The following is a 14704-nucleotide window of genomic DNA, read 5'->3' as shown; positions in this document are numbered from 1 at the left end:
GAAAGGGAAGAGATTTCAGACCATTGATGAGATTCAAGAAAATAGGATGGGGCAGCTGATGGGGATTGGGAGAACTCTGTGAGGTGCCAAGGTGCCTGCTTTGAAGGTGTCACACTGTCCAATACAAGAAACATTTTACATGCTTCTTGTATCTTGTATCTTCTCCAGTGTCTCTATTTTTCATATTACATGGCAGCATACCCTCTGGACAGACCACATACAATACAGTTTTAATAAATATGCTCAGTGTGGTATGCTGAACACATACATCTTTAGAAAACAGCAAGTTAAAGAGTTGCCTATAGCAGGTATTCTGGGATGTTTCAATATGTGCACGTCCCATAAAAGATACAGAAGTCACACCACGCTCTCCTTTCTTTCAGCAACCCGCAAGATTCTTCCTCAGAGTTACATATTTGGCAAATGCTGGAATAATTATATCCTATCTTTCATATTTGCATCTATTCAGATTTGCTGAAATGCTTGAGCTTATTAGTTACAGCTAGAAAAGGGCAGAGGAAAAGATCTGGTTTTATCCTCAAAACTCAGTCAGTATTTTAAAACAGGTACCATGTACTAAGTTTTTCATTTGCTTTCCCTATTTGAAACACTAATAAGAGACCCAAGTTCAACATTTTATCAACTTTCTTCCATACAATTTTATAAACCAACAGTATCAGGCTACACCATAATTGCATCATTCAAATATTTAAATAAACTTCATACTTTAAGCTCAACTGGAAATGTTTCAGTATTTTTAGTTGCATAACAGTACACAATTACATTCTTACTAAATATTGGGTGGTTTTCACATACTGTTCATTAATTCAGAACCGTCATTTCCATTTCAAAAACGAATACGGACTCAATCATGTGAAATAAATCCAGATTACAATGTGATTATTTTAATGTCACTCATGACTGAGAACAGTTTCAAACAATATTTGGAGAAGGATAACTGAGTGTGGCCATTTGGTGTGAGACTGTGTTTTGACAACACACACAGGCGTCTCCGAGGAGGAACCAGCGCAGTACAAAGAGGAGGAGCCCACTGCTCTGGTGATGCACGGGGGTGCCATCGACAGCACCTGCTGTCTTGGAACCGATACCACGTTCAGAGCTCAGTTTCACAAAACCCATATAAATAAAAGTAGCTGTTTTAGAAAATTTTCAAGGAAAAAAGCATGTCCAATACTAGGGTTTTTGACTGATTCATTAGACAACAAATATTAAGAGCATTTACCACGTGCCAGGCAACGGTCTAGCTGCTGAGGATACCGCAGTAAACAAGAGCCAATTAGATGCTGTCCCCACGGAGCATATGTAACAGGAATCATATTGTACAGAGCCCCGCGGAGAAAACTACACTCAGGGAGTAATGAGGTGGTGAGGGCGGGGCAGAGATCATTTCAAATGTGGTGTGCAGGGCCTCAGTGCGAAGCAGGCCTTACAGCAAGAACTGGAGGGAGGCAGGACGCAAGCCCTGTGGCTCTCCGGAAGAGCACTCCAGGCAGAAAGAGCAAGTGCAAAGGTCCATGAAGAGGGATCCTGCTTCTTATTACTTCTATGTTTAACAGATGAATAGAAAGTGGTTTTCCTATTTTGTGATCTATCAGGTTATAATTTTCTATTTGGGGTCCAGGGGAGATGGAAGAAGCTCCTAGAAGATTTTAGCCAACTGTCTAACCTTTTTTGTGTTTCTATGGCACCCAGGCCAAGTCTGGCCCATTATCTGTGTTTATAAAGTTTTACTGAAACAGCCTCATTCACTGGCTTACATATTCTCTAGGCTGCTCTCACACTACAACTGCTGAGTTGCTGATGTCTCTTACAGATGATATGGCTGTAAAGATTAAAATATGTATTATCTGACCATTTACAGAAAAAAAAAATTGCTAATACCTTCTCTCAGAACTCAGAAAGTTATCTAGTCACTGCTACCTGCACCGAAAAGACATGCGATCATGAGTTAAACTTAGCTCGGTAACCTCTGCGGAGCGGAGGGGTCGGCGTCACTTTGTCCAACTAATGAGCATCTCAAACGCCCTCGCAATGGCCTACAGAGTCTAATTAGGAAAAGGAAAAATTCAGATTCTACTTCTTATCTAATAAATGCATGTTTCTTGGCCAATTATACATATTTCTTTCCAGTCATAGCAATATAAACATGGAGAAGATTTTTTTTTTTAATTTCTTGGTGATACAACAAGCTCCTTGGTTTATTCTCCTATGTCCATTCCTCCTGGTATGCAGGAGGAAAAAAAAATTTAAGCCAGAAAACTAAATTATTTCCCCTAAAATGGAAAAATATAAATCTAGAAAACTTGAGCACCTACCCTTAGGCAGGCTCGGAACAGAGAAGATGGGAAGTCAGAGGTCTGACAAAGAGAAGGGGAAATGTTCTAACTGTCCCAGAGGTGGCCAGTAACAGTGAAGCCTTCTCAGTGTGCCTGGGGCGTAAACATACCAACCCTGTGAAGAGCGAGGTGCCTCCTGAGATCGCGCAGGAAACCACAGCTGCTGAGGGCTCTGTACCCAGAGTGTGCTAAATCTTCCAGTGATATTTTCAGAGAGCGCTGATCTCCCTAAACACTTAACTTTTACAGAAATCGAAAGATTTGAGACTATTCTGGCTCACTGTTCATTCTACCACTGTGTATACTTAAGTCCTGACTTATTGTACGTTTGCTCTTTCACTGTGCGTTTACCGGTAATACTGGTGACTGATGAAAAGCAGACACAGCGGACTGCTTGATCATCCTAATATAACCAGAAAGGAGTGAAACAAAGTAGAGTAATGGATACTAAGAAGCACTGTGCATCTAATTTGCTAAAAGGATCCAATCGTATGAAATATTAACCATATAATTAAAAGCCATAAAAGTGGTGATAGGTTTTTAACTTCTAAGAAATGTAATTCCTAAAAAGAAAAAAAATAAAATAAAAAGAAATGTAATTCCTGTTCCCACTAGTCAACTGATACTTCTGCTAATTTTTTGCTAATAAAGCTTATCTTAGGTCAAACCGAGGCTTTCTAGAAATGATGCACATTTGAGGGAAACAGGAAAAAACCAGCACATTGTAGAGATCCACCACATAAATACTTAAACATGAGGGGTTTAACACCAAAATAATTTTCTAAATCAGGAGGAACATTTCAAATAAATATTTCAAGAAGACATCCAAAAAAACCAAGGTGCCAGGAAGCAATTCTAATTAAACATAATCCCTTCCCAAAGATTTCTCAGTACTATAAAATGCTTAAGGGACAGAAGTTTCTTTGTAAACAGAAACGATAAGTCCGTTTTAAAAGTATAATATTCAAGGGATTCTGACCTTCTGTGCAACATTCAAAAATCAAAACAATATATCAATATCAGTGAAGCCCGAGATCTAACAATGACATACTTTCCCTTAACTACAATAAGCCTTGTATTCCCAAACAGATCACTGTTATGAGACGAGCAAAAGCCAAACAGTGTGGGCTGAGTAACACCAACTCAACCTGCCTTGTTTTACTTCGCTACAGACTGGGACAGAGGAGAGCACATTGTGGTGCAGTTAGAAACTAACCTTAAGGTTCCAGAGGTGAAATTGTAACTTCCAGTTTCAATGTGCTACTCAGAACCTTAACCCAGCATTCCATTTAGCACACCCCACACACTCCTCCTATGCCTAAGCAATAGCATTTGCAAATGCACGCTCGTTGAAAGTCCTGAAAAACTGAATCTGTGTGCATGGTAGGGAGGGGACGAGGAGGGGGTAGCAGCAACCTAAGAGGTTTAAAAATGGGTTAGCCTGAATTTTTGAAAATATGCTACCTCTTCAGATAACGCATAAATACATACCCTTGAGGACAGAGTTTGTCCAGCCATCCCGATTTAACCTTCCGCACAGAGGATCCATAAAAACAGGCGTAAGGAGATATTGCATTTGAGGAAGTGACTGATGAATCCGCATTTCCACTTGTTGAGCTTAATGGATAACTGTGCCTATTAACAGGGTCCAAATTCAATGCTTTTTGAGTCCTTGATTTAGACGCCTTTGAGTTTTTTCTTTTTAGACTCTGAAAGCATTCTTCTACTGTTGAATATTCTGAATCTGAAGCACAGTCTGTCGGGCAATTGTTCTTGTCCTTTCGAGGTATCCAAATATCTTCCACTTTGTCTTCGCTTACGTTTTCCTTCCTGTTATCACATATGCTAAGCAGAAAAGAATAGTGTAAACATTTCAAAGTGCTATATGTCACTTAAGCTATCGGTTACTTTTTAAATTTATAAACAACCCATCTCAGAAATTAAAGACCAGGAAAAGCTTAGGATTCAATTAATCCATCTGATAATTTTTAAAACTCTTCCAGATAAATTAAATACCAATCTCTCATTATCCTAGGACATAGCTGAACACTACTAGATGTAGTGTATTTTTTCTTATGTCTCACTGAATCTCATCTGTTTTGCTGGGGGGTTAGGTGTAGGAGGTAAGGATGGGGACTGACTGTGTTCTTTGCATCACAACTTAAACACCTTCACCAGCACCATCAAGTGCACAGCCCGAGCTCCAGTCCCTGGGCAACCTTGTGAACGACTAGCTTAGCTTTTTCGAAGATCCTTCTTCTAAACTTGTGGCCTCTTCTTTGACTCTCCACTAGTCAACTGCGTGGACCCTCGGCTGTTCCATCGCTACATAATAGCACAGGGAGTACGCCCGACTGGTGAGAGCTTTAGTGTTATTTTGTCACACTAATAAGCAAAAACCCTGCCACACTGCTAGATAGAAAGTGAGAAAGGGCCAGGCTCACACTAAGGAGGTGAAAGCTGTGTAGCGGACAGTGTCTCCGGGAACCCATTCATGACAGCTAAGCATGAGCCATAAAGTTAAGGAATGACAAAATGGAGGCACTGAGGAGCTTGTGTATAATAAAAGTCATTACAAAGAAGGTTTTTTTCTCTAATAAGTAAGACATATGCTTAGGGGTCAAATTACATCCTTCTGGATAGAGGGTTCTAAAAACCATTACTGCCTTAAAAAGTAACTTAGCCTGGCCCCTTCCACATTTTGCATTATAATAGGTCTCTATCAAATGTTTGCTGAAATAGGCAATTAGTGTTTTAGTACGTTCCTTGAGTTTTAGTATTTTCCTTAAGTTTAGTTTCAACATAAGGAAACCTGTAACAGTGTTAGTCTTGGAAAATAAAAATAAAATAGAAGACAAAATGCGTGTTAAGTCATGAACCAGTATACCAAGTCCTAAAAAAGCTGAGAGACAAATACAATTTAAATTGGTGCCTTAGAAATTCTGTTTATTTTCCCGTGTGATCCATTAAGTGGATGATTGTCCAGCCGCTTGTCAATGCTGAACTCCAATAAACAGGATACGACGTGACACTTGGAAGAATTCTGCACTCCACACTGTGACATTTTTTGCACTGCCCCTTCTCCTTCACAGCAACGTAACTTCTAATCCTTAAACTGCAATCACAGCCACCACATCTTCGCCGCTTTGGGGAGTGCCGAGTGGTTTCGATTAGAGAAAGACCAAAACAGTCTGCTACAAAATATACTTGATTCGCAGACTCTAAATTCAATTTTTAAAATGAGCTCTGTTATCAACCCGTTTAAAAATGAAAGATTTGAACTTACCAATATAAACTATTTTCTTAGAAACATAGTATGAGCAAGAAGGCAACACTGTATAACATTTTATTCAAAAGAATTAATCATCAGTCATGACTTCATACCTTGATTTAACAAGAAACGAATTTCTTTCAGTCGTCGTTTCTCCTTTGAGTGTTTCTTCATGGGCCCAAAATTCATTCTTTATAGACTTCTTCTATTAAGAAAATATATACGCTTTTTTAGGATTTCGATATTCTATAAAGATCTACAATATCTAGGTTTAGTTTCATTGAATAAATGTCTAATTAGATCAATTTTCAGTAAAAACAATTTAATTAGGGAGACTATTAAACCGTAGCCTTTGGATGCCTTTTTCAATTTAATAACTCATCATTTAAATTAAGAAAAACAGAATATGCTAACCAAGAATAAAACTTACTGACTTTGACTTCCCAATACTTTTTGTCTTCCAACTCCTCTTTTATCATGGCCAAGAAACAAAATAGCGAAAGAGCACAAGTACTAAAGAGAAAAGACTAAGTGATAACTGGATAATTAAGATATGTTAACTAGTTCGAAGTCTGTGTTTGGGTATAATATAAGGCAATACAGGGGGACTCGTTTTTGTTTTTTATGGTTTTTTTCTGCTTTTTTTTCAAAGTAACTTCTCTTGCAGAAAACTCTGAAAGCTCACTGACCTGTATTTCTGAAATCAAACTAATAATGTGTTTTTGTGTATCCATTTAAAGTTATAAATTTACCGTGATTTTACTGATCAGAATTTTACTGACTGAAAATTTCATTCTTCAACATAACACATTCTTCAAACAACTTCCAGGAAAATGAAGCACAAAATATAGTCAGAAGAGTAAATAATATGGAAAAAAATTAAAATGTATGGAACAAACCTTGGCAGTTTCTAGTCCCTGGAAGAGAAAGGTCTCTCCATAAGGAAAGATGGAAGATGAATTCTCCTCATTTGAATCTTTTTGGGGGAATTATAGGATGAGAATGAAAAAATGTGAATAATGTGAAATATTGTTTTAAAACAGGCAGGTATTTATTTTAAAGCAATATTGCAACTTAAGCTTTATTCTCTGAGAGTCCAAAATTATGCTTATAATTCTTACCCCCAAATAAACTCACCCCACAGTCTTCCTGATGCAGTACTGTGTACACCCCTCACTTTACAACATGACATATTACTACTTCTTAAAGTGTGATGTATCACACACACTGACACACACACACACACAGGAAGTTGTCATGGTGCCATTTCTAATGTTAATTCCTAAATAATGGTGTTAACAGAAGAAAATTAACTCTATTGTAATTTCCAATGAATTATTAAAAATTCATTAACATGACAACTAGGTATTACATCACTTAATAAAATACTAGAATCCATTTAATATAATGCCTCTAATTCCACAGTTACTAATACGTCTACAAATAAATTATTTCAAAAGGTTTTCTACCATCTTAGAATTACACCCATCTACAAGACCAAATTCTCAAGATCTGCATTTTCTGATGTGGCAAAACAATTTTTAAAGGTTCAGTAGCCAAGTGTTCGTCATCTTATTGTTGAGAACGTTCCTGAACTTGTAGAAGCAGAATTTTCAAAAGGAAAAGCCTCTGTGAATGATCAGTTTAGCAGAGTAATGTCAGCCCTTTCCTGTTACCATGGCGAGATTACTTTCCATAACTCTGTTCTGTTGCTCCAACTGTCAGAAACCACTTAATTCAGTTAAACGCCTTCAACTGTGGCTAATGATAAATGAAGCCTGTACCAAAAAAAAAAAATCTTTTTACATCACATGCACAAATTTCCAGGAGTCTGCATGTATAGTACTGGCTTTTAGTCACTCACCTTTAAAACTGTCTAAGGCACTATGATCTCTAGCAGACAGTGTTCCCATTACCCCTACTGCTCAGGGGGGCTGCCTTCTCAATCTCCATGCGAGCACCTTGAAGACTATCAAATGAGGGCTAAGGGACAGAGACGTGAAATGCTAAGACTCACTGTGCGGTGTCGCAGGTTTTCCAGTTGAGGTAGCAACACTTCTTCTCTCTCGGAAGTAGCTTAAAGCAAAGGGAAAAAAACAGGTTAAAGTAGAAACATAACGTTAGATAAGTTACTATCTTAAGTAAAGTATTAATTGTAGAGACACACATTCTTTAGGGTAGAAAAACCAATATGGAAAAATAAGTTTAATTTTAAATAAACAGAATGGCCAAATTCCACAAATGTTATTTTTCAAAATAGCATAAAGGAAGAGATTTCAAAGGATTTTACAAGCGTTTGCTTCTCATATTTATAATTCACAAAAGCAAACATTTTCCCAATGCCTTTATGAATATAAAGCAACTTCAAAACCTCTATCCATACCCACCTGAGAAAAATTTTCTAACTAGATTTCAGTATGTAGGTAGCATTTTCGTCATTAGCTCTATAATACTGAATAAAAAGCTTTTCTGGCTCTGTGAGCATAATATGAAAATACACAGATACACAAGCTTTTTTCTCGAAGATCTGATAGTCTTGGAAGAGAGACATCACAAGTAATTAATTAGAACACAACCCAACAACAACGAGAAGAAACCACTGTAGAAGCAGAAGATAACGAGCGCATACCAGATATGAAGGAGTTCTACCTAGTTTACCACCTGAATGACCTGAATGGAAGGGGCTGGACTCTGTCTTTAAATGTGCACCTGTCCAAGTAAAAAAAAAAGAACCAAAAACTGGTTCTTTGGAAAGATTGATAAAATTGATAACCCTCAGAGAAGGAAAATAAGAGACAGAAGACCAATAAAATACCAATGTCTGGAAGGAAAGAGAGGATATCACTACAAATCCTACCAACAGGAAAGGGGTAATTACAGATTAGTAAGAAAAACTTTATGGCAATAAATTCAGTAACTGAGATAAAATGGAAAAATTCTTTAAAAGATACAAATTGCCAAATATGACATAAGAATAAACAGAAAATCTTCATATTCCTATATTTACTAGAAAAATTGACTTTAGTAATTAATGGCCGACCCCCCCCCACACACAAAATCTATATCCAGATATTTCACTAGTAAATTCCACCAAACATTTCAAGAAAGATGATATTAATTCTACACAATTCATTTCAGAAAACAGGGAAGGAGGGGGCACTTCCTAACTCACTCTTAAGCCCAGTACTACTGATAATGAAAGTAAATCAAAAACAAAACTACAGGTAAATGTTAGATAGATAAATAACCCTCAAGAACATGAATGCAAAAATCATTAACAAAACATTAGCAAATTAAATCCAACAATATATAATAAGGATAACACATTATGACCAAGTGAGAGTTACCCCAGGAAAGCATGAAAGATGGATGAAAACTGCCCCGGCCAGCGTGGCTCAGTTTGTAGGAACAAACCAAAAGGCCGCCGGTTCGATTCCCGCATAAGGGCACATGCCCGGGTTGCAGGTTCAGTCCCTTGACAGGGCACATACAGAAGGCAGACATGCAGAGACAATCGGTGTTTCTCTCCCGCTCCTTTTCCCTCCCTTCCCCTCTCTCTAAAATAAAAAATAAAAATAAATTTTTTTAAAAGATGCATAAAAAATCATTACACTGGGGAGGATAAGAAAGATACCTGTTCCTGTCTGCCTTGCACACTAAGGAGGATCTCCCTGAAGGGTCAGAGGACACACCTAGACTCCCAAGGAAAGGACAGCTGGCTGGATTTGCTTTCCGCTTGAAGATGTCCCTGGGACGAGGGAGACCTCCAGATGAAAGGGATAAGGAAGAAACTGGCTCTTGCAGCCTAGTTCTAATCTCCCAAGATTCACTGTTCAGCGCAGCCCCACCCAGCCCAGCTGTCCAGAGAAAAGGGGTAGGAATTCATGGAAGAAGCTCAAGGCAAGAGCAAAAGTAATACATTTGGCTGGACAGTCCACTGTGTGAGACAAAGGTGTGGGAAACAAAGAGCTTCACCTCAAGAGGGCATGTCTAGCATCATATTCCTTTTAACAATTATATGAAATGGTTAATTAGTAAAGAAGTTATGTTAAAAGCACTGGCCACAAAGAAATATTTTTATTTGGCACATGCAGGAATATACTAAACATCATTTAAATGTTATTTGATTAGAGAGAACCTCAGATGGCATAATCCATGACTTTATTTTAAATGACACATTATAACACTTTTGAAACGTGCAATTGCTCTTTGCAGTTCTGGTGAGGACCACAAGTGTGAAACTAAATCACTGTCTCATTTTATGATCTAAACTCCATGAACACAGAGCTACCGTTTTCTGCCACAACCAAAGAGAAATGTTACAACAGGTGATCTTTCTAGGATGCAGATACTAAGTTGCTTACTACTCATTTAACATTACTTCAATTCTCACTTTCAAGGCCTCAGAGTCACAATGGAATATCAAGCCTTTCAGTTTATGAAAAAAATAGCACATCTTATTTAAAATGTAAGCCAACTGTTTCTTATCTGAAGCTACCCTGTGGCTCCCAGAAGGATTCCATTCTGGCAAAGATGCAACTTTAATGTGCTCATATCAGACTGCTCTCGGTTTACTTCTTTTAATTGTTTCAAATTAGCAAAATATTTCAAAGCTACAGGGTCACACGAAAGTTGGTGATCTTCTAGCATTCCTGAGCAATACTCCAGTTCTTACGCAGGCATACCTCATTTTACTGTGCCTAGCTTGTTCTGTTTCACAGATGCCGCGTTATTTACAAATTGAAGGGCAAGATCCTCCACCAGAAAAAAAGAATTTGACTCACTTTACAGTGGTGCTCTGGAAGTGAACCTGTATTTTTTCTGAGGTGGGCCTCTATAAACAATCAACATTAAGAATATTTATTGAGTGGTTTAAAAGCAGGTTCTGGAGTCAGGCATACTAGAATAAAAGCCAGTTCACTAGCCTTGGGATCCTAGGAAAAGTAACCCAAGACTCAGTTACCTTATAAGAAATTGCATAAATACTACCTACTTCACAGGGCCATTGTGGGAATCAGGTAACTCATGGAAAGTTATAAACCAAACCAGCACCTACGTGTTCAATAAGTGACACTACCACTACTCATTTCCTAATAAATACGAGGCTCTGCTATTGGCGCTAGGGATGCCAGGGTAGACAAATAAATTAGGGCCGGGGTCCTCAAAGAGCTGCTCTAATGCCAATTACTGAAATTAACACAATCTTGTAAATTGCCATGTTTTCTCTTTCAATTATTTTTCTCTTGCAAATACAACAGGACTTCACACTGTAATTACCAAAGTTACCTAAGATCAAGAGAATAGAGCAGATGGGGGAGGGCGTGGGGGTGAGGACTGTGGGAGTCTTGCAGAAACGCCAGCCTCCAGCCAGTGCAAGAAATCTGTAATAGCTTTTAGCACCCAGCAGTAACAGCCAAACTCACAGCCTCATGCCTCCCAGCAGAGAGACAAGTGTTAGTTTTTAGTGAAAAAAATAGTCCACATCAACCCTACTGAAAAACCACGACTATTTTAGGTGTAACTTTAAGAAACAGATAAAAGCTCTCTCTGCAGGAAGCAGGCTTCTCTCAGGCCCTACAGTTACCTCATGCTGCCGACCACCTGACACTCTTTTAGGGCTCCACTTTAGAGTTCCCATCTCCAGTGGACCTGGTTTCACACTGCACTGTTACCATCATTTTACTGGACTTCTGTCTCCTATGCCACATTTCAAGCCCCTTTATCCCTCTCTGAAAAAAGAAACAACAAACCCAAAATGGAGTCACCCGGGCTAAGCCCCACAATACCTAACCCAACTGCAGTTTCAGTGTCTCCCTGGAATGTAACCTTTATCCAGTCAATAGAATCATGTGGTCGACACTAGTTAGGTAACCAACTGGACAGCCCCCTGATTTCGTTCCCCCAGGAGAGTGACCTGGCCTGAAACAGCCCATTCTGTGCTAGAGTAACTTCTTTGCCCCACCGCCATCTGCCTATAAAAGCCTTCCACTGTGTGCAACTTCCCAGAGTTCTTACTATTTGCTAAATAGGATGCTTCCCGATTCATTCATCACTGAACAAAGCCAATTAAGATCTTCACATTTACTTGGCTGAATTCTGTTTTTTCATACTACCCTCCTTCACACCTAGCACAGTTCCTAGCAGTACCAAGCAGGTATTCACTAGATGTCTGTTGAATTATTAATTCATGCCAAGTATTATGCCAAGCAGCAGAAATACAAATGGTAAAAACATGGCCCCTGCCAAAGAACAAATACTTTAGTGGGGAGACAGAGTCAGCAACTCAAATGTCAGAACTGCACTCACGGACGAATGCAAGGTCCCGTCCACCAGGTGCGGCGGGAAGGCGTGGGGAGGAATACCCAGATAAAATAAAGAGAAGGGATGTCCCCCCAACTAAATGGGCAAAAGCTAAAGAGTTCCAGGCAGTTATAGGGTGGGAACAGACTCCAGGAAATAGTGTTCAACAGAAATGGCATGACAAAAAAAAATTTTGAAAGAGAAGAAAATGTTCATTGAATAGGTAAATTAATAGAAGTTAAATTTGGGGAAAAAAACACTGAAAATAAAATTGTTTACAATAACTAAATCTGCCCAAATTGAATACTACAACTAATCATAGAAGTTCTTACCTCCCTGAAATTCCTTTTGTTGACCCTGGAATCTCCGGTACAGGCCGATGTCTCAGCAAAAAAGATCGAGACGGCCTTGAGACCAACTTGCTACGACTTCGCATAGGTGGCAGGAAGGGTGATGATGGAACGTACAAATCATTTACAACCATTTCTCCTTGAAATTTAAAGAAAGGGGATGGTGGTGATCTTTCTGATAAACCATTAGTTCCATTTCCACAGTTTGAGTCTGATACTGGACAGCCATGGGAAGACAGGCATTCAGGGTCTCCAGGAGGAAGCCTGCTCACATTTTCAGAGATCGAATCAACATTTCCTGCTTGTTCTTCTCCAACTGTACAATCTATTTTGCCATTTTCACTACCAGGTAAAGAATCTTGAAAAGAATCTAAGTTCAGGTGCGGTTCTTCTCCTGGAATGGGAAGGTTGTGTTCGGGAAGAGACGGCTTGCCGTGAGATTTCTGAGACTGGCTATTTTCTACGCTAACGTCACGCTGATCTAGACTTTTTGTGACAGTTTCCAGCTGCGCTGGTTTAGGCGTCTGAACAGTACAAGAGTCTAAAGGTTCTGTGCAGGCAACCTCATCAGAAGATGGAGCATGGAGATCCTTTGAAGTCTCATCATTCTTCTTGGTCTTGTGAATATTTGCATATATTGGGATATCTTGCATTTTTGACAAGATTATCTGTAACTGTTTAATTATCCTCCTCCGGTGTCCTGTAGGTGATATTCCAATTGTGTGTAGCACGCTGTCATTTATTGTTGCACAGTCCTTCACGGTATTAAAACCAAACTCGCGGAAGTGGGAGAGATACTGCTCCAAATTAATGCTCATTAGGAAATCTTTGATATCAACATTTACTCCACTGGCTGAGGACATAATGGTGGCTTCATTACTAAGCTGATTTACGAAAAGCAGTACAATGGGATACACACCCTGGAGGGGAGCTTCACCGTCTCAGAATGTTACTGTCTCCATAGTGAATGCTTTGCATGCTTAAGCCTAGGGGGAAAAATGAACTTATTAGGACGTTTTCGTTATTAAAACCTCGTTTTACACTATAAACTTTCCTGAAGAAACACAACCGAAATGAGGCTAATGGCTGTCACCCACTAAGAGTCAGGCATCTTTGTGCATTGCTTTGATGTCCTGGAAAGTCAATTCCGAGGGAGGGTATGAAGGTACAGGACAGAAATGCGATGGTCGCATCGGGGTAAAAAAAATGACTCTCACACGAATATAGAGTGAACATGTGTCAGAAAAATTATTTGACTCATTAATGAAGGAACCAGTATGATGATAAGGTTAGTGCCTACAGCACTTGTAGAATGGGCTTATACAGTCCATCAGAAAAGGCTTTTTTTTTTTAGTGTTAGAATAAGACTGAAAGGTTAGTTTAAAAATAAATTGGTTAATGCCCTAAAGGGCATAAAATTAAAAAGCCTTTAGAATTGTCTTTCTACTGGAGAAAAATCTATAAGCAAATGGGTAACTTCCCATTTCTGGGCTTTAACCAAGTAGTGAATAGAAAGTGAAGCCCAAGAATTAGAACTAAAATCCTAAGGGTGGGCCCTGGCTGGTGTGGCTCAGTGGAAGGAGTGCCAGCCTGCGAACTGAAGAGTCCCTGGTTCGATTCCCAGTTAGGGCAGCACATGCCTGGGTTGCGGGCCAGGTCCGAGGTGGGGGGCACTCAAGAAGCAACCACACATGGATGTTTCTCTCCCTCTCTTTCTCCCTCCCTTCTCCTCTCTCTAAAAATAAATAAATAAAATATTTTTTAAAAAATCCCAAGGGTGGGCCTACTAACAGTAACCCCAACAAGTCATTGAACGAACAGCTGTATGTTCTTTTGATTACCAAGTTTTAGATAATTTTCCTTAACACCTAGATATAAACAACTTTCCCCTTTACTACACTTTCTTCGAAGACTCTTTTAAAAAGTACAGTTAGAACATATTTCTCAGGTCAATAACTTTCATTTCAAAAAAGCGTTGGCATTATACGTACAATACTGACAAGCAAGATAAGACTAGCAGACCAATTAGTTAACCCTTAAATACATTATATAGCAGGAAATAAGTTAATATGAAAGTAAAATGAAAATGTTCAAAGGTCACATTTTCCTTATACACAGCAGATTCACATAGGCCCATTTTTCTCCCAAAGAACGTGGATACATATTTTTAGAAGTTGATTTATTTAGGTTCTGTTTCTATAACTGTGTTTAGTTTGTGAAGATGTGTATATGCAAATTTCTGATTATGCTTCAATAAAAAGAGAATGTGTAACACTCATATGCTGAAGGAATAAAATGAGACACGCCCAAACAGGGCAAATTTATCTGATCGAGTGTTGATGCGATGTTTCTGGAAATCATACCTCACACTCAGACGCTGCATGTCTTACATGCCAAAAACCCAGAAACGACTGCCTCAACTGTTC

The 14704-nt window shown here is 38.9% G+C and overlaps 1 protein-coding gene across 6 annotated transcripts in view; it reads right to left on the bottom strand.

The window, feature by feature from the left end:
• Positions 1–14704, bottom strand: part of ARAP2 (ArfGAP with RhoGAP domain, ankyrin repeat and PH domain 2) — a 158690-nt gene that overhangs the window by 131116 nt on the left and 12870 nt on the right. For 5 of the 6 annotated variants that reach the window (XM_045182758.3, XM_071221308.1, XM_053922423.2 and 2 more), the window contains 5 exons: positions 12261–13264; positions 7646–7704; positions 6528–6604; positions 5742–5833; positions 3849–4202 (listed from right to left, as the gene is read on the bottom strand). In XM_045182758.3, coding sequence (XP_045038693.2) covers positions 3849–4202; positions 5742–5833; positions 6528–6604; positions 7646–7704; positions 12261–13141 — 1463 coding nt within the window. In that variant the 5' untranslated portion in view covers positions 13142–13264. The remainder of the gene's footprint in view (positions 1–3848; positions 4203–5741; positions 5834–6527; positions 6605–7645; positions 7705–12260; positions 13265–14704) is intronic. The other variant, XM_053922425.2, reaches the window with a different exon arrangement.

Source organism: Desmodus rotundus, chromosome 4 (assembly GCF_022682495.2).
Source record: "Desmodus rotundus isolate HL8 chromosome 4, HLdesRot8A.1, whole genome shotgun sequence".
NCBI classification, from domain to species: domain Eukaryota; kingdom Metazoa; phylum Chordata; class Mammalia; order Chiroptera; family Phyllostomidae; genus Desmodus; species Desmodus rotundus.
The sequence above is the reverse complement of the archived record's forward strand: the minus strand, read 5'-3'. Positions and strand labels throughout refer to the sequence as shown.